The sequence below is a fragment of the Episyrphus balteatus genome, chromosome 4 (genome assembly GCF_945859705.1).
Source record: "Episyrphus balteatus chromosome 4, idEpiBalt1.1, whole genome shotgun sequence".
NCBI lineage: Eukaryota > Metazoa > Arthropoda > Insecta > Diptera > Syrphidae > Episyrphus > Episyrphus balteatus.
Window position 1 is genome coordinate 61,425,465 of NC_079137.1, and position 20,663 is coordinate 61,446,127.

The 20,663-nt window shown below is 28.8% G+C and overlaps 2 protein-coding genes and 1 pseudogene across 5 annotated transcripts in view; all 3 read left to right on the forward strand.

Moving 5' to 3' along the window:
• The window catches only part of LOC129918047 (protein I'm not dead yet-like), a 52,278-nt gene extending 44,700 nt beyond the window's left edge, over nucleotides 1-7,578 (forward strand). For all 3 annotated transcript variants that reach the window (XM_055998365.1, XM_055998363.1, XM_055998364.1), the window contains exons 6-14: nucleotides 2,800-2,914; nucleotides 2,980-3,050; nucleotides 4,151-4,276; nucleotides 4,346-4,471; nucleotides 4,535-4,741; nucleotides 6,572-6,666; nucleotides 6,735-7,015; nucleotides 7,089-7,226; nucleotides 7,291-7,578. In XM_055998365.1, coding sequence (XP_055854340.1) covers nucleotides 2,800-2,914; nucleotides 2,980-3,050; nucleotides 4,151-4,276; nucleotides 4,346-4,471; nucleotides 4,535-4,741; nucleotides 6,572-6,666; nucleotides 6,735-7,015; nucleotides 7,089-7,226; nucleotides 7,291-7,428 — 1,297 coding nt within the window. In that variant the 3' untranslated portion in view covers nucleotides 7,429-7,578. The remainder of the gene's footprint in view (nucleotides 1-2,799; nucleotides 2,915-2,979; nucleotides 3,051-4,150; nucleotides 4,277-4,345; nucleotides 4,472-4,534; nucleotides 4,742-6,571; nucleotides 6,667-6,734; nucleotides 7,016-7,088; nucleotides 7,227-7,290) is intronic.
• Nucleotides 7,579-12,087: 4,509 nt separating this feature from the next.
• On the forward strand, nucleotides 12,088-14,643 carry LOC129918949 (protein I'm not dead yet-like; annotated as a pseudogene).
• Nucleotides 14,644-17,985: 3,342 nt separating this feature from the next.
• Nucleotides 17,986-20,663, forward strand: part of LOC129917960 (uncharacterized) — a 65,984-nt gene continuing 63,306 nt past the window's right edge. The window contains exon 1 of one of the 2 annotated variants that reach the window (XM_055998223.1): nucleotides 17,986-18,878. The gene's annotated coding sequence lies outside the window, so the exon portion shown is untranslated. The remainder of the gene's footprint in view (nucleotides 18,879-20,663) is intronic. The other variant, XM_055998224.1, reaches the window with a different exon arrangement.

Consider the following 20,663-nt stretch of genomic DNA (forward strand, 5'->3'; position numbering starts at 1 on the left):
TTTAATTGATTTTGATAGAAACAAAAATATTCCACATACACCACAGTGACCATTTTTGTAAAATTTGAATTTTTTTAAATTTTAATTTCACACATTGTTGTTAAAGATGCAAACATTTTACATAGATATGCACTGAATAAGGCCTTTATTCCATTTAAAGATTTTTTGATTCAGACCATGCAAATATGCATACCTACCTAACTTATATTTTATTTAATGAGATAATTATTTTTAATAAAATGGGTAATGGAAAATAAATCAAAATGTTTGATGTTTAAAAAAAAAACCTGATTTGAAAAGTTATCTTTGTTCATTTTTTAAAATTTAATTTCATTAATTTAGAACCCTAAATTAATTTTGACCATCTTTTCTATCACTAAACCTTAATTGACTTTATGTTTCTATTCAAATCAAACAGTTATTTTTTTGGGAGAAGAGATGCAAAGAAACAAAATTATAAGGCATACCAATTCTTTGAAGGATTTTGTTTACTATATTCGTTATTAGTTGCTCTTTGACTTTGTCAACTGACCAAATTTATGCTAGCTATATGTTAAGAATAACGGTACGATAAAATTAAATAATTCATTGCTATGTTAAAATCCGTTTTGTTATTTTTATTTACCTTTATTTTTAACAAAAAGATTGGTCACTGTGGCGTATACGTAACATTTTTTTTTTCAAAGCAAAATTGAACAATTTATTACAAAACTCTTTTCGCAGTGACCACCCTAATATACATTTGTACATGTAAAGTGTTAAGATCACAGAGCCACACACTTGAATTTTTTGATCTTTAACAAACGAGTATAAGTGGGAAATTACACGTATACCGGTTAGTTTTCTTGTGATTATATTTTGTGTTTTAACAATAACAGTTAAGATATATTTACCAACATATGTATAAACAAATATTTTTGTGAAATCAATCCTTTTGGTTGCACTTGATTGTTTGCAAAAAATGAGACCAAAAAATTACATATTTGGTAAGCAATATTAAAGCGATTTTTTAAAAGTATTATTCGGAACCAACATAACATAAAGTTATTTGATAAGCATAGAATTTTTTAACATTTTTTTTCCAAAATCTTTTTAAACTTATTTTAATTTTAACGTATTTAACACCAACACCAAGAAAAGAGATATAATAAAAATAAAGTGGGAAAACTAAAAAAGAAAAATAAATAAGGATTTTATTGACCTTTCTTTTTAAATTTTGAAAAATTGTTTCTATCGCTGACCTAAGTGAAAAGAGTTGAAAAATAAAGAATTAATTTTAACAATTAATTGTAAAAAATAATGGTTATCTTCGGATTACACAAACTTAATGAAATGAGTGTCAAGTTAGCGTTATATCCACCACTTATTATTGAAAAGTGAGTAGTTAGATAACTTGGTTAATATTTTTTCACAAATTTGCTGTAGATTAATATAATTAAAACTCAGCAAATTAAAAAAAAAATACTTAGGTTACAGGGATAAAACATATCTTATATCATAGTTTTATCCATTTCTTTGTTATTTACCATTTATATAAATTAATTAGTTTTGATAATTTCAATTTTGTCGTTAACTATTTCTATAAAAATCTCTAAGTTTTGCGTGTATCCAAAAATTGCTTTAAATCGTTAAGCCATATAAATGATGAAAGCCACCGATAAATACATGATAAAGTTAAGTTGAGAGATACTTAACAATATTGAATACCTTGCAAATTGTGGAGAAGTTAAAAACTGATTTACTTTGATAAGTTGAGTTCAAACTTGTAAGACATCAAGCAATTATATAAACTTATTGAATGACAAAATAAAAACTATCACATCACAATTAATAAACTATAAACCATCAACTGTTTTGATAATTGATGGATATTTTGGTATCTTGACATTTTTCGATTCTTATCTGTAGACTCAAAAACATTTTTACAAAACCCATTCAGTTTTGGAAAATGTTCAAGAGTTTTACAAAATAATAACTTCTTTTTTCGATTTCGCAACCAAAAAAGTTTGTTCTGAAGCTGTTTGCCAGTAGATATTTTTTTACGGATAAAATGGAGAAAATTTAATGCTTGTCCAAAAATTTTGGAACTCAATATTTTACCTTAAGAACACATTAATTTTTCGTAAATAAGAAAAAGTGTGGCTGGTGTAGATTTAGATATTATTTCATTCATTTCAATTTCATTGAGAAAATTATACTTCGTGTATCTATACAAATGCAATAAGCTTCGGAACTTGCGTAGATCATAATCTATTACTGGTTAGATGTTGTTTGTTATCTTATGAATGCTATACATTGTTTTTGTTATTATATGTGAGAAGATTAACCTATCATTAAAATTATCATATTCAAACAAAAACCACTTCCTTGTTAATAAATTCTTATAATTTATGAACAATAATAAATTAAAAATTCTAAGATTTTTGCAATAAAAATGTATTTGCTTGAAAATCTATCTTACAAATATTTATAGATTTTATCCAGATAAATAGAATGTTTTTGAATGACTCATTTCCCATAGCTTCAGAACATTAATAGTGAATGCTATGAGGTGGAGTAAGGGAGTAAGTTAGCAAGTTATTTTAAGCCCTTTAAACAAGACAATGTTTTCTTAACTCTTCTCAGAAAAGTATAACTTATTTTCTAACGTTAAAATTTTTCTAAATGATAGTTTTTTCAGAGTTTTCAATGATAACCTAATACCTTTAAGTTTAAAGCTAATATAGTGCAGTTCATTTTAAGTACTTCATGTCTCAACCAAAAATACTTTAACACCTTTAACCTTTTTTCTTCATTCAGACTCCATTTTGGTTTAATTGCTGTAACAATGTTCTTATCCATGTGGATATCAAATGCTGCTTGCACCGCCATGATGTGTCCAATTGCTCAAGCTGTTTTAGAAGAACTTCAAGCTGTAAGTTGCAAAATAAAAACAAACAACCGACAGTTTTTCTAACAAAACATTTTTCAAAATTTCAGCAAGGACTTTGTACAATGTACACAACACCTAAATACAAGTCACTTGCTGCCAAAAATGATGGAGAAGAAGAGTAAGTTTTTTAACTAGAAATATTATAGACCAAAGTTGTAAAAAATCATTTTATATTTAATGCATTTGCTCTCCATTACAAATTTTTAAGAAAATATTTATTGCAAATAAAAGAAATTTGCATAAAAAAAAAAAAATATTTGCTGCAACTGACAAATATTTGCATTAACAAAAATTTATTGCAACTGAAAAATATTTGCATTGAAAAAAAAAATATTTATTGCAACTAAAAATATTTTGCATTTAAAAAAAAATGTTATTGCAAATGAAAAAAATTTGCATTGAAATTAAAATTTTTACTGCCAACAAAAATATTTTCTATTGACAAAAAAAAATTGTATTGCAAATAAAAAATTTACTGCATAGAAAAAAATTCAATGCAAAATGTGTGCATTAAAAATTTATTTTTAATTCTCGTCGAATTTGTTACAATTTTGCCTATTTAACCAAACATAAACTTTTTGCTCTATAATATTGAAGATAATATAAGGTAAAAAGTCAAAGATGTTAGAAATTCGACGAGTATTAAGAAAATTAATTATTAAACCCACACATTTTGCATTGAATTTTTTTTCAATGCAGAAAATTTTTTATTTGCAATACAATTTTTTTTTATATGCAATAATCTTTTTATGCGAAATATTTTTAGTTTTAAGTAATATTTTTTTCAATGCAAATATTTTTCAGTTGCAGCAAATTTTTTTTTTTTCCAATGCAAATTTTTTTTCATTCGCAATAATTAAATTTTTATATGTAAAATATTTTTCACTTGCAATAATATTTTTAATTCAAATATTTTTCAGTTGCAATAAAATTTCTTTTTAATGCAAATGTATTTCAGTTGCAACAAATATTTTTTTTTTCAATGTAATTTTTTTTTTATTTGCAATAAATATTTATTTTTTTAAATTTCAAATTCATTTTTTTTTTTAATTGATATTTTTACAACCCTGCTTTTCAATGTAATTTTTTTTTATTTGCAACAAATATTTTTTTTTTAATTTCAAATGCATTTATTTTTTAATTGATATTTTTACAACCCTGCTATAATAGACAACACTTTGGTTTCAAAAACTGATTTATTTTATTCTTCCAAATTAGGCTTCCTTATCCATCAAAAGTAACACAATGCTATTTCCTTGGTATTGCCTATGCATCATCGATGGGTGGTTGTGGAACAATCATTGGAACAGCTACAAATCTTACCTTCAAGAGTCTTTATGATGGGTAAATTTTTTTATTTTTTTATTTTTTTATGAAAAACAATAGTTTTGAAAATCCTCCATCATTTTTTAGTCGTTTCCCACATGCAACTGATACATTAGACTTTCCAACTTTCATGTTTTACTCAGTACCTTCAATGTTGATCTACACATTCTTGATGTGGCTATGGCTGCAATATCATTACATGGGTCTTTTCAGGTAAGTTATTTCTAAATTTTTTTTAAATTGAAATTTAGTATAATAAAATATTTTTTCATAAAGGCCAAAGAGTAAGGAAGCTGCTGAAGTTAATATTGGCAGAAATGGAGCTGATGTTGCTAAGAAAGTCATTGATCAAAGATACGAAGAATTGGGACCAATGAATATTCATGAAATTCAAGTTATGATTCTATTCATTATGATGGTAGTTATGTATTTTACCCGAAAACCTGGTATCTTTATGGGATGGGCTGATGTATTGAATACAACGTAAGGATTTTTTTTTTTTTTTAAGATAATTTCTTTATAGTGGAGTAACTAAAGAAAATTACTAAGGAGCGGCCAAACAGCTCCGATTTTGAAGATCTATTTTTTATACGTCGGTTATTACAAAAATTCTTTAACCTAAATAGGTTGAAATTTGCCATTATTGCCGTATTGTTTTTTTTTAAATTAATATTATTTTAATATTAAATTAAATGATACAAAAAAATTGTTCAGGTAATTTAAGGAAAAAATATATATGGACAGTCTTCCATCGTTTAAACGATAAATGCAACTTTCTCAGAAACATAAAAAAAAATATTTCGAGCAGAACGGCAACACTTACAATCAGAGATGGCAAAAATGGGATTTTTTTTGATTTCCTACATTTGTTACGTCTACTACATAAATGAGGTAGTTAACGTAGTTTAATGTAGTTAACGTAGTTAAATGTAGCAGACGTAGCGCTAGACGTCAAAATGTAGTTTGAAATGCCAATTTTACTACCAAATTGTCAAAGTCTTATTCAAATCGAAATACATAGCTGTGATAGTGTGAATTTGAATAGAATATTTGAAACCAGATGGATTTGGGGTGGTTTCTTTGAAAAGGTTTTACTTTACTAAACCAAATTCTCACGAAAACACAGCTATTTATTTTTTAATATTTTTGAAATATAACGTTTTTTATGTAGTTATTGCACGTAGCAAATGTAGGTAGTACATGAAACAAATCAAGCGAGTAGTTTATTCGATTAACTACGCGTAGTTAACCGAGTAGATTACCTGACGTAATCTACTCTGCCATCTCTGCTTACAATATTTAAAAACATATTTTCAAAAAGCTAGAAGCTCATTTCTAACTGTTTAACTGAAATCTACTAAATTTAATAAAGAGTTTTTGAAAAAATGGTCCTCAAACTCAGAATTTTGAAAAAAAATTTGATTAAAAAAAATTTTCATGATTTTTTTTTGTTTTGAATTTTTCGTAATAAAATATCAATTTATTTTAAAACATTGTTTGGCCATAAAAAAAGATAAAAAAGACAAAAATTAAAAATATTTCAATTTCATTGGATTGTATTGAAATAATTAATTTTCGCTAAAACTCTGAAAAATAAGACCTTTAAACTTTTTGTTTCTAACCTTTAACAATTAGGGCTTTTAAATGAAGAAAAAATAAATTTATATTTAAATGGTGAATTTTGATACAAAAAAATTATTACAAATTTTTTTTTTAAACTTCTATTAAAAAAAGTTCTTCAAAAACGAAACACTTTTTTTCAAAAACTGTATTATATTTCGACATTTTCTTTTATGAATTCAAATAACAATTAATATGGCCAAAAACTGTTGAAAAATAAATGCATAGTTTATTACAAAAATTATTTAAAAAGCAATGTTTTTTCAAAATACTGAGTTTGAGGACCAGTTTTTTTTGTAAAAACACTTCATTCAATTAGCTTGTGTATATTTAAAAATTGTAGGTGTTGCAGTTGTGTTCATATATTTTTTTTTTGTGTTTGAAATTAATTTGTGAGAAAACTGCATTTGTCACTTAGACGATAGAAGATTGTCTCACGCTCCCAAATATTTTTTTTTCTTTAATTTTCTACACAATCTTTTAAAAACAAATTTTTTTTGTTCACAAAAATTTTCAATTAAATTAAAAAAAAAAAAAAAACAATACGGCAACGGTGGTAATTTTTAAAGTATTTTTATTAACAGACGTTTGAAAAAAAGATAATCAAAATCAATTTTTGAGCATTAGTCACTGTACTATTAACAATTTTTTCGTATTTATTAATAAAACAAATTCCTTTTTTTTTTACTAAAGGGTAATCCGCAACTCCATGCCAACTATTTTTGTTGTTATTATGTGCTTCGTTCTGCCAGCAAATTATGCCTTTTTGAATTATTTCGGTGGAAAGGGTAAGTTTCAATTTTTCTGTCAACTTTAAACCTTCAAGTTTCAAAATCTTATTGTTTTTTTATTCTAGGACAATTACCCAACAAACCCATTCCTGGACTAATTACATGGAAATTCATTCAAACCAAAGTACCATGGGGTTTGGTATTTTTGCTTGGTGGTGGATTTGCTTTAGCAAAGGGTAGCAAAGTTAGTGGAATGGCAGAACTTTTAGGAAATGGTCTAAGTGTTCTTAAAGCTCTTCCATCAGTTGTTTTATTATTTGTTGTAATTGTTGTGGCTGTAATAATGACAGCATTCAGTTCAAATGTTGCAATTGCAAATATTATTATTCCAGTTTTACAAGAAATGGTAAGAATTATAAGTTACAAAAAAAAAGCATTTCAGCTTCTTAACAAAATTTGTATCATTTTTTTTGTTTCAGTCTGTTGCAATTAAAATCCATCCATTGTATTTGGTTTTGCCTGCTGGTTTGGCTTGCAGTATGGCTTTCCATTTGCCAGTTAGTACACCACCAAATGCTTTGGTAGCAGGATATGCCAATATTCGAACAAAGGATATGGTAAGTTTTTTTTTGAAATTGTTTTTTTTTTAAGAAATATTTTATAAATTTAATTTTTTTCTAGGCCATTGCTGGTATTGGACCAACAGTTGTCAGTGTGATTGTTTTGTTCGTCAACTGTTTAACATGGGGACAAATTGTGTATCCCAATCTTACAACATTCCCCGATTGGGCTCTACCAACAAATGGGACAAAAATCTAAAATTAAAAATTTAACTTAAAATTAAGTAGGACAAAACAAAAACACAGAAGATATATATTTTTACTATAAGATTTTTTTTTTATAATTTCTATATATTTAAGAACAAACAAAAGAAAAATATTAAGATTTTGCCACTCCCGAAAAAATGCATTTACAGTTGTTTTCTTTTTTTATAAATAAATAAATAAATAAAAGGATTATAAAGTTTGTAAGATATAAATGAATAAATAACATTTTGGTGCATTTAATCTTACAGATGTACTCAATTTTCTAAAAGTTTATTAAAATGGTACACATTTACACTGTATATTGTTATTATTTTTGAAAAAAAAAAAAACTGATGTACCTTATACAAAAACTAAATACAAATAAAATAACTTTTAAATAGAACATGACAGAAAAAGTTATATTAAAAACTGTAAAAAATAGACAAGATTTTTTTTTTTCTGGACAGTTTAACAAATACAATTTCTAGAACCTGGATATACATAAATGTTTAGTTTTAGAAAAAAATAAAATGTTTACAAAGAGATGGCAAATGCAAAAGAAAGCAAAAATAAGTGTTGTACAATAAAATATTTTTTTTTATATATTTAAAACAGGACTGAAAATGCATAAAAAAACGAAAAAAAAAAATAATTGTTAAAAGAATGAAATTGTTAGTTTATAAGTTTGGTAAATATAGTTAAAAATATTTTTTTTTTAGTTTAAATGTTAAATTAAATAAGAATAAATAATTATTAAGAAAAAAACAGTAAGCCTTTATTTGAAGAAGCAAACACAGAGGGAAGTGGATTTAAAAATGCTCAAAGCTAAACGCTTGGGTTGAATGTCGAGCAATGGTCAGTCACTCCATAGGATTAAAATCTTTTATGGATGTATAAAAAAAATATTTAGGTATGGATTTGAATGGATTAGATTTCGATATCTTAAAGCGTTTTTCAAGAAACTGCAAAGTTGACTTACTTTTTTATCTATTGATAAATTCAAGGAACTGTTCACGATTAACCATTTCAAGAAACTTTCTACTACTGTCTACACTCCCGCAAACTGATTTGTACCTACCAAATTTCATCTAAATGATCTTTCATTTAAACTATGCAATCGGTAACAAATAACCTATCAACTCAAGTAAGTTTTTGTCTCAACTTAATTCAGGATACATTACTCCTTGTGGAAGAGTGATTAAAGTACTCTGTTTATATGTTCTGCATAGTGTCTGAGTTTTGGGCAGGTTTTTGTATGCAATACAAGACTTGGCTCAATATTGAACTTATTAAAAAGTTTCGGCCACCCATTTGCCCAATTTGCTTTCTCACGATGACTTCTGAAAGTTTTCTTGGCAATTTGTTTTCAGAAAAAATGCTTACTCTTTAAATGTATTTGAAATGGCGCTCGAGTCTTGAAAGGAAGTCTTGTTTCTATATAAAGCTCGTAGTGTAGCATTTCACTAGATAAGGAAAAAAATATCTTTATGAAAAACCTTTTCAATTTTTTTACTTTTAGGGCCAATTTTTCAATAGTCAGTTAGTACTTATTCCTAGGGATAGAGAAAAAATCAATTTTTCAACAGGCAGATATAGCTTATTCCTAAGAATAAAACTATCTGCTTCTTTCAGAGACGAATAAAAATTATTCTAAGGAATAATCTCAACAAAAATATTGTGTCAATTGTCAAAGCTGTTTTAAAAGAATTTTGAAAAAAATACAGTGGAACACAAGAAAACAAAAACAATCATGAATAAAAATGACGTTTAATTTTAAATATTTTTGAATTTGACATTTTTTTTTTGTTATTCTGTAGAATAAAGGCTTGGCCACACTGGAGGGTATGCGGTAGCGGTACGGGTAGCGGTGAGGGTACTTGTATGAAAAAAATTCCAAACTGACACATCAACGTTCAGGTGTGGAATTTTTTTAGTACAAATATCGTTACCGCTATACCGCATACCCTCCGGTGTGGCCAAGCCTTAAAGCCTGAACTACATCAAAACACAAAGTCAAAAAAGTAAACACGATGTTTTTTCTTCTTCCCCCTAGTAGCTTGTTTGTATATCTCTCTTTCATTTTAAAAAAGTATTCGATTCAAAAAGCTTGAAAAAGACCAAGCTTTCAATTTTCACACAGTTTTAAAAACAAATACACTCAAACAATATTTTATATAATTTCCGTAAGGTAGCTCTTCGATCACATAGTTCCTGTCATTTTCCGAAAAAAAAGCTCTTTTGACAAACAATTGAAATTTCAAATACAGTCGATTCCCTATAAGTCGTACTTCTTTTAGGTCAAATTTTCCTCTAACTCTATTTTTTTTATAGTTTTTAATGAAACCGCCTGCAGCAAAAAGATTAAATAGATTCCTATTAGTCGAATTTCCCTCTAACTCGAACCAATTTTCGTGTCCTGTGACAATTCGACTTAGATGGAGTTGACTGTAATTTGTTTATTATTTTTTTTTTATTTGAAATTTCAAAACTTCAAAAACAAAAGAGCTTTTTTTGTTAATTTTTTTCCAATAGATGTCAGGAAAATATACATGTGATTTTTATATTTTGAACTTTGTTTACTTTTTCGTACTTTTTTGACTTTGTGTTTTGATGTAGTTCAGGCTTAAATTATTCTTGATTGAAAAATTCAATGTTTTTATCTGATTGTTTATGAGCCTAATAACTTTATTCGTCGAACAGTTAACTGACTGTTTATTAGAAGATTGAAAAATTGGCTCTTAAAATATTTGGAAAGTTACTCCTATCCTAAGTGCTTGTTTTTGTTAGATATTTTGATTTTATCGTTATTAAAAGTTCATTGTTCTTTACATGCCCGATGACCATCGTTTGGTAAAATCACTATTTCAGATTTACCTAACTTTCACTACCAGATTCCATTTTGTAAAATAATTGATGAAGCTTTTTATCATTGTTTGCAAAGAAGCCGATTTTTCCGAAAGTAACACAATATCGTCTGCCTAAAGAAAGGCTTTTACTGATATCCCTCAACAGTTCATAGTCGCTCAAGAACAGAAATATTAGAGCACTAAGGACGCGTCTCTTAATTAAACATCTAGCTGATGTTCGTTCTATTCCGGTGGATCCCGTTTTTTTAGAGATGTCAGTAAATTGCAGTTTTCACAAGAGTCGAATATTGAAACATGTATAAAAATTGGAACGAATTCAAAATATTTTTCGATTGTGTAGAAATTGACGACCTTTAATACACAATACATATCTTATACCTACGGTGACCATATTTCTGGAAGCGAAACCCGGGACAGATACAAAATTCTTTGGAACGTTTTTAAAATATTGATTTTTCAAAAAAAAATTTAAATTTTTTTAAATGAGTTTTCATAATTTTTCCTTATTTTGATATGAAGATTTCCTAAACGATTTGATTTTATGGGAGCGTTTTTGTTGCAATCATTTAAGTCGTTTACCAAATCAGAAATCAAGAAAATGGTTTTCTAATAATGTATGTTAATAACTTCTAAAAATATATTTTTTTAATCAAAATCGGGAGAGCTGTTTTTTAACATTTTATTTTAAATGATTTTGAAATTGTATGATCTTTAACACAACTCTTAACATTTCCTTAAAAGTTTTGAAATTTATCTGGGTTCTTTACTCTTTCATATGTTGTTCTTTATTCGAAAAAATTTTACCTGGTGTAGCAACCTGACAAACAGAAACTGGAACTAAATAATTGACGAACATTTATTAAAAAAAACACAAAGCCTATCCTAGAGGCAAAACGAAAATTTTCATACAAAACCAGCACAACGAAATCGTAAACGATTGTGCTTTCGTTGCTTAGGTAACGAAATTCTTACCTGTGCTAGAATATATAGAGAGTTTTCAATCTTTTGTCACTCCCATTTATTTGTCCAGGCAATTTTTCTTGCAGCAAGAGTTTTTTGGTTTTGGAGACTTAGAAAAATTTTCGTTTTGCTTCGACAGGCGTACTAGGCTTAATGCTTTATCCGAAAAATTAGAAAAATTTAATTTTACAACCACTGTTTTCTTGTTTTCCGTACAAAGTACCTACCTATTTAAAATATTGAATACAAAAATCAGAGAATGTGCAAATACGGGACAAATTACAAAATACGGGACACTTATACGTCTCTGGTTTCTGAAATAAAAACCCGGGACAAGCTGTACAAATACGGGACAGTCCCGGGTAAACCAGGACGGATGGTCACCGTACTTATACCTAAACTTTGAGGTCTATTGTAATGAATTTACCCTGCAATATTTGGAATGTTTTTTTTTGAAGCTTTAAGACCAAGATTCATTGTTTTTGAAAAAGAAGACATTTTTAAAATGTTGCATTCAACTATTCCAAAAATTCAAAATGCTATAAATAACTGTATCAAAAATCAGAACTAGTTACCAAATTTGGACTTCTTTACAGAATCAACAAGTTTACTGGGATAATTTACGAAACTTCAATTTTTCAAATATCACTGATTAGATTTTTTTTCTCTAATTAAAATTTATTCATCCTAGAATTAATTTTAAGTCTGTTGTCAAAAATTGCAGATATTCAAAAATAAGTCTTAATTTTTTGATGAACCTACCATCATCACACTGACCCGTCACCATGAAGTAAGTTAAATAAGTAATTTAGAAAATTTTCCATTATTCTTGTATTTTTTCAAACCACTTTTTTAAATATATGTAGTTCTGAAGACCACACATGCAGAAAAGGATGTTTCAATATTCTCAGCCTGCATTATGAAGGCTTAATTATCCTTTTACCACCAATTTTATTTCTTCCTGTTATGCTCATGAGCGATGATGTTGTATGTCCTTGAGTTTTCTTCATTTATAGAAGAAAGAATTTGAAATCTTTTGTTTCTTATTTTAAGGCTAACCGTTGTATGTACCTTTTATTGGTTATGGCTGTTTATTGGATTTCTGAAGTCATACCATTAGGAGTAACATCAATGCTTCCAATACTTGCATTTCCTCTAATGGACATAATGGTAAGTCACAAAATTTATCACAAAAAATCGCTGGTTATTCCATAATGATCTCCGCAGTCAACCGAAGAAGCATGTCGACTTTACTTCCGAGACACCTTGGTTATGTTTGTCACCAGTATAATGGTTGCAACTGCTATAGAATATTCAAAACTTCATATTCGTTTAGCGCTAAGGGTCTTACAAATTGTAGGTTGTAGTCCTCGAAGGTAAATCATTTATTTCATTTGTTTCAACAACAGACTTGTAAACTGCTAATTTTCAAGACTACACTTTGGCTTGTGTGGTGTAACTATGTTTATGTCGATTTGGATAGCTAACTCAGCTTGTACAGCTATGATGTGCCCAATTATCTTTGCTGTCTTGGATCAATTAACATCAGTAACGTTTTTGAAAGTGAGTTTTTTTCGAAACTGTCTAATTTTTTCATTTCAGCAAGGATTGGTCAAACAGTACCACGACGATGATGCAGACCTTCCAAAATCTGAGTAATCAAACCTTGATTTTTTCTATGAACTTAAAATTGTATCTTTAAAATCTATTAGGAGACGCCCGTCAAAACTGGGGAATTGTTTTTATTTAAGTGTTTCGTATGCAGCTTCTATTGGAGGAGTTGGGTCACTAATTGGAACTCCAACTAATCTTGCATTTAAAGGAATTTATGACAGGTAATTTTTAATTAATTTTTTAATTAAGAACTATGATTTGAAAATTTTGAATTTTTTATTTTTTCAAGTCGTTTTCCAAATTCTGAAGAAAAATTGGAGTTCGGGACTTATCTGGCTTATGCTTTACCATTTGTGTTTGCTTGTACATTGTTCATGTTTTTAAGCTTGGAAATTGTGTTTATGGGTTTATTTAGGTAAAAAATAATCCAAATTATAGATTATGACTTTAAAACAATGATTTTTTAGGCCAAATAGCAAAGAAGCTAAAGAAATCGAAGTTGGCAAGGAAGGTGAAGAAATTGGAAAAAGAGTTATTGATGAGAAATACCGTGAACTTGGACCGATTACAACGCATGAAATAACTATTGCAATTTTATTTGTTTTACTTATTTTTTTGTACATTGGCCGGAAACCCGGTTTTATGGACGGTTGGGCAGAACTTTTTGAAAATCCGTAGGTTTTGTTGTATTTTTTTATGAACCAGAAGTATATTAGATCAATTTTTTAGATCCATCAAGAACTCGGCTCCAACAATTGCGATATTAATTCTAATATTTGCACTGCCCGGAAATTACAAATTTCTCAAGTTTTGGACGGGTAAGAGAAACTTTATAGACTTTTTTGTGGTTTTCTGGTAAATTAAAAAACTTCAAACTTTCAGAGGAATCACTTGAAAAGACGCCAGCTCTGCTAACATGGGAATTTATTGTGCCCAAAGTTCCATGGGGATTGATCTTTCTTGTTGGTAAGACTGTTTGAAGTTTTTAATCCTTTTAGTTTTACTAACCAAAACCAACAATCAAAAGGTGGTGGAGCAACTCTTGCAGAAGGCAGTAAAGTTTCTGGAATGGCAACCAAACTTGGAAAATCTTTATCGGTGTTAGAAGTATTACCAGCGTCTGTTTTGCTCCTGGTGGTTATTACAACAGCAGTGATTTTAACAAACTTCAGTGCAAATGTTGCCATTGCCAATATAACTGTACCCGTTTTAGCCGAAATGGCTGTTGCAATGAAAATCCATCCTTTGTACTTAATTTTTCCAGTTGGATTGGCTTGCAGTATGGCATTTATGTTGCCAGTTGGAACACCACCGAATGCTCTAGTACAAGGATATGCAAATATCGAGACAAAAAATATGGTAAGAAATTGTAGGAACTGGAAAAAATAGGAACATAAAGCGCTTTCCTTTGGGCTTTGAGAAGAAGTTTTAAACTTCTTAGAAGCCCAATAATGATTGGATTTTGATTTTAAGAGATATTGAAACTTAAAGCTAATTAATTCTTCAAGAATAATACAAAAATTGTTTTACACAATAATAGCTATCCATTTTGTTTATTTTCAAGGCTTTTGGAGGTTTATTCGTATCGATAACAACTATTCTTTCAATATGGCTGCTGGCGCAAACATGGGGAGTTGTAATTTTTCCCAATACTACAGATTATCCCAATTGGGCTGATGAAGAAGCTAATGAAACTCGATCTATTGATGTTTTTTGGGAGGAACTTTAAAAAATTCTTTTTAACAAACAAAATCTTTGATTTTAATAAATGAATAATGATAAATGTTAACAAATAATGCTAATTCTGTTTTAACAAAAAAATTTTGAATATTTCAATAAAATTTGTTCTTAATTCATTTTTTTTCGTCTAATATTTTATTAAGCTACATTTTTATTCTAAAGCCTGGTTAGCAGATTGTACTAAATTTTAGCTGATTTTTGTATCTCTGTTTTTTCTTCAATTATTTTTATTTCCCTTAATTTTTTGTGACAGGTAAAAAAAGGACATGTTGAAAACGAAAATGTAGTTTTTATACAGGGAGTGCCTACAACTCGTCTGAAAGTCTGGGAGCTTTTATTTGAAATAAAAATAGGGTTTTGATGGGTTGAACAAGTCATAATTCACACTTGAATATATAATTTTTTTTCCCTAATCCAAGAAATCTTAGTCTCGGCGATAAAACAAATAGAACTCAAGATTAACTTTTTTAACTAGCAAAACTTGGGAGAGTTTGGAATTCAAATAAAATAATACAAAAATTAAACAGAAAAGTCTATAAAAAATAAATTGATTTATAATGTTTTTTTATGAGGAATACTTTTATGCCAAAATTTTGAATGTCGCAGTCAATTGCTAGCCAAAATCTCAATCATGTTTGTAAATTTTTTGAATACAAAAATAAAACTAATAAATTATATTATTAAAGTTGTATTCTTCTTTTGGATTAACTTTTTTTTATTAGTTTCAGAAAAATTTTTTTTAATGAAAAGCTTTAAAATTTTAAGCGTTTGTTACGGTTACATATGAAATGAATTTGATATTTGAATTGTTTTTCTGATTAAAGAAAAAGATTTTTTAAACACCTTTTTACTTGCGATACAGGTAATATAGGGAAAGTTTAGGATTAGTAAAAAAAAATCGAACTCGAGATAACAATTTTAAATGACATTACGATGATGGAGAATACCAAAAAAGTGGGTCCGGCAATTTTGTCTGTCTGTATGTCTGTCTGCATATGTGTGGATCACAATCAAAACCCATTTTATCCACTTTTTTTGATTTCGAGTAAATCGAGAAAAACTCGTATCTCGTAAACGAAACATTTTTTAGTACTTTTTTAAATGCAGGATTGATTCAATTAGGATTCCCTACAGTTTAAGTCTAGAAATCGTGATCTGAGGGTTTTAGTTTTAGAGTTATACCCAAAACAAATATGTATAGAAAGGATTTTGAAAATAACCTCTGAATTTCAGACCAAAATAAGAAAAAAAATATGACATTCAAAAAAACTCAATTAAGAACGAGAAAACTTTATTTCCTTTTTTTTAACTACGCCTACTTTCTTGAACAAATAAATTCAAACCTAAATGCCGAAATTTGTTTTTTTTTCAAAAATCCGTATAAATTTTCGGATATTCCCATCAAATCTCATCCCATGGATAAAATGGTTTTTGAATTTCAAATTTATTTTAGAAATAATATTTTGAATGGATATAAAGGATTTTGATGCAAATAAAATTGTTTGGATATAATGGGTTTTGAAACAAAAACTCAAGTGGATCAAATGGGTTTTGAAATTAACCTCTAACTTTGTGGTCTGATTTCTACGCCAAAAAATGTAGTTAGAGACTCAAACTTGGGCGCAACGTATGTATTTGAATAATAGAATCCTAATGTCATTTTTTTTGAAAAGTGGATATAATGGGTTTTGATTCTAATCCACACATATATGTACTTACCTCGAGGTACAGCCCACACGAGTGAAGTGATTTTCTTCAAACTTGGTAGTTAGCATTAGCAGTTATGGGTAGGGTTGCCAACCGTACTCTAAAAAAGAGACTTTTTACAAAAAGTCAAAAATTACAAACTCATTTTGTGACAGTTTTTCCCTTCACAAAATTAAAAGTAATGAGCAAAAAGCTTATTTTTTGGTTTAAAAAACTATTTTTTCAAAAACAAATAGCCCTAGAAAGAAATAAAAAATTTTTACTTTTGTATATTTGCCACTTTTTCACTTTTTAGGTCATTGTAGTTATGGCTTAAGGCTACATATTTTGAAAAACTAAAACTTTGTTTTTTTTTTTTTAGAAAAAATTAATCGCGACTGATGCTATTTTTCTTGGCCTTGCAATGTTAATTCAACGTAATAAAAAGAAATAAGAAGCTCAAATATTATTACCTTGATTTTTTACTAAAAAAAATCTTAAGGTTTAAGATATTAAATAAAGAAATATAAATTTTGAATTTGAACACAAACAACAAAAAAATGTTATGTACGGCAAGAAGAAAAAATACATTTTCAAGACTTAAAATAAATTGTACTCTTCTTTTTTCAAATGTACCTACTCTTTTTTTCGTCTCTAAAATCAAATATACTCTATTCTTTCTCAAAAAAGTTGGCAACCCTAGTTATGTATGACTAATGGCACCTGCCTTTTACGGAAATAAAAAAACGGATCTAACGATTGTGATAAAAAAATTTGTATGTAGTATGTATTAGATTTTATTAAAAAAATTTTGAAATTTCAATTTTATGTGTAAATTAATTATTTATTTAAAATGGCATACCAACTTTTTTTTTTGAAAAATGTTAGAAAATTTTTATATTATGTAAAAAATTATTCTTTTTTTAAAACGGCTCTAACGCTTTTCGAAATTTATTTTCTAAATATTCTTTTTTATATAAGAAATCAAATAGCATACTTGGTTTTGTGTAAAAGATCATTATTAAAACGGTGTTCAGTCAATTATAAAAAGAGATTTTATTTTTTTTTTTTTTCAATTGTTATAAAGTGCCTTAAAAATATCAAGTTTTAAATTTTCCCTAATTTGTTCAATAAAAAGCTTTAACATTAAAGTAACTTTTGCCATAAGAGCAAGTAGGTACGTGCGACCCCAGTCATGGATTTTATTTTTTTAAAGAATACCATTTTAAAAATATTATTTATACGTTTGTTAAAAATTTCAATTTATAAAGCATTGAACTTCAAATAAATCTTTTCTAAATTGTATCTCACAAAATAAAAGTAACATGATGTAAATACCTACTATCTAATTTATCTAATTTTATCTTTCATAAAACTCTCCACAGCAACACTACCATCCAACACCATACCGTTCGATCCAACTTAAATAAGCTCAACTTTCAAAACTGTTGTCTTTTTGCCAAAGCTCTTCCATTCAAAATCCCACCTCCCCCCACCTTACAACAAGTCAATAACAAAAATAAAACACACTCAACTTCATCTCTAGTTCGATATAAACTACAAAGGTGTGTCAGCCCAGCAAGCAGCAAGTTTGTTCCATGCTGACAGTGGACTTGTTGTAACTTTGCTTTTGGTTCAACATTATATCCACTTCCACCACCACTCTCTGCCACTCTGTTTCTCGACCCAAAAGCAATCCCCCATATGCCCATCTCCATGCCAGCAAACAGCTCCACATCAAATGTGCGTTTAAAAATTTTTCGAATTTCCAGTTAGAGTTCTGGCTTACACCGAGATGTTGTGTGCTGTCGCGGTTTTTTGAGGTCTTGTCGATGTCAATAAAATAAATTTTTGCGCCACGTTAAAAAAGGCAAAGAGTGATATACAATTTGAATGATATTTGTTTATTTTTATGATTTTAATTAATTTATTTATTAATTTTTTAAATAAATATTTAAATTTAGAAAAAAAAAAGTGGAGAGAAATAAATTAATGCATTTCTGAGAAGAATACAAAAAAGAAAAATGATGTTCGTTACGTTTGGCTGAACCGTGTCGTTGTTCAAGTCGTGAATCTGCTTTGTGTTTCTTTTTTATTTTTTTTATTTATTTGCAATTCCGCGGTTTCTGACGAAGGCAGTAGAGTGGAGAAAATAATAAAGAAAATACAAAAAAAAAAGAGAATTAACACCAAATCTCTACACACAAATACTTGTGCATCTTGTTGACGACGGTAATAGTGCCTACCTGTGGCATGTGGATACGATCATTTTTTTAAACCGAACCATCTTTGTATCTTAGTCGCGATTCGATATCAAACACATTTGCAAATTCAGATTCTCCCCCTTTTTGCCCCTTGCACCTTTTTGCCCCCTTCGAACTGGCCGGTCCTGTGTTTAACTTATCTGTCAACATTCCAGCCGTATATTGAGCGCGTAAAATTTGGCTCCCTTCGATTTAAATCGGCAAGAAAAGGAAAAGAGGAGGATATCTCTCAGTAATTGGAGAGTAGGCGTTTAAACTGAGAGACGGGGCGCACCGGGCAACCAGCTCCAGCCGGCCCCTCACAAACAGGTTAACAACAATTTACAATTCAGGTGTGTTTTATGAATGTATGTGTGTGTTTTTGTTTGATTGTGTAATCTTGATAGTGTGTTTGTGAATTGACTTATAATTCAGGGGTGTATATTGGCAGGAGGGGGGCCTTAGACCCCCTCTATTTTTAATTCACTTCCCGCGTTGCATTGAAAAGACCATTGCATTGAATGAGTAATAAACTTGTCAGACGCAAATGATAACACTGGTTTACAAAATTAAACTTTTTTTTTGTTGCCGGAACAAAAATATACTTTTCTGAAGGTTTTCGGTGTGCTGAACTTGAATCCGAAGTCAAAAAAATTCTAGCAGCTCCCGTTTTTGAGATATTACCGTTAGAAAGTGCAGCACTTCGGACCTTATTCTTTTATATAAGGAAAATTGTTTGAGCATATTTAGTAACGGTTTTTATAAGAACTATTTACCACCTTTTTAAATCTGTTTAAATCTCTCCGATATCTTTTTTACTTCCCGAGATATCCTCAGTTGTTTGATATTTTTAAAAAATTTATAATGTCATTATCTTCTTTATGATATATGAAGCCAAACCCACTGACTTCAGTTTAAGATATCTCGGGCAATACATAAGATATTGAAAAGATTTAAACAGGTATCGAAAGATGGGAAATAGTTCTTATAGAAACCGTTACTAAATATGCTGAAACAATTTTCCTTATACAATAGAATAAGGTCCGAAAAACTCAAAAAAAACGTTTTTTTGCATTTTCTAACGGTAATATCTCAAAAACGGGAGCTGCTAGAATTTTTTTGACTTCGGATTCGAGTTCAGCACACCAAAAACCTTCAGAAAAGTATATTTTTGTTCCGGCAACAGAACCCTAGTTAACCAGTGTAATCCTCTAGCCACCATCTAAAAATATATAAATTTCTAAATTTTAGTACTCGAAACGTGTAATCATGAAGGGACTGGAATCTTGGAGCCCGTTGTCGTTGTCGTAGGCTCCGGCTCCATTTGGGAGCCAGAAAGTTGCATCTTGCATCATTTCGCGTTCGTTTAAAAAACCTCTTTTGCTTGTGTTTGTTTAAGTTTCTGGTTCTTGTTGTTGAACGGCTTCCTCCAAAATTGGCATGTGACAAAATTAGACAATTTGGGGAAGCATGTCGTTTTGATTGCACTTCGAAACCAATTATTGGCAAGACATTCCAAAAAAATAGTGTTGTCGTCGAGGTTTTTAAAAATATGTATAATTTACCTAAGCGTTGTTGTGGATTGTGGTGGCGCGGTAACGCGTAGGAATAAAAAAAAAACATGGGAGACGATGTGTTTTGGATTGTTTAGGCTTTTGTATAGGTAAAGACCAGAGTGAGAACAAGATGGTGGCGGGTTATAGGAGATAAATACTGTTAACGAACAAGTTGTTGTTTTCGGAGAATATTATTATATGCATTTTATTTTTGCTGCTGTTGTAACGGCTGGTAGATGGTGCAAGTTTACAAGTTGAGTAGGTTGATGTTGTTTTTTGAGAATTATATAGAAGAATAAAAAAAAAAAAACTTGTTCTATGCATAAAATAAATCGAAAAATAAATGTTACTTCTTCTTATTCGGGTAAAAAAGAAGTTAGGCTAACGACATGTGCAAGTTCATGCATACTCGTAGGCATCAAGTTAGTTAGTCAATGAGACTATAAACGGGTTTTTTTTTATTTTTCTGTTTCGTATTAATTGCATGATGTGAATATACATATTTTTAAGTGGTTTGTAATTGCAAGGGAAATGAGGTTTTAGAGAACTTAGTAGGTACATGCAAAACTTTTTAATTGCTTG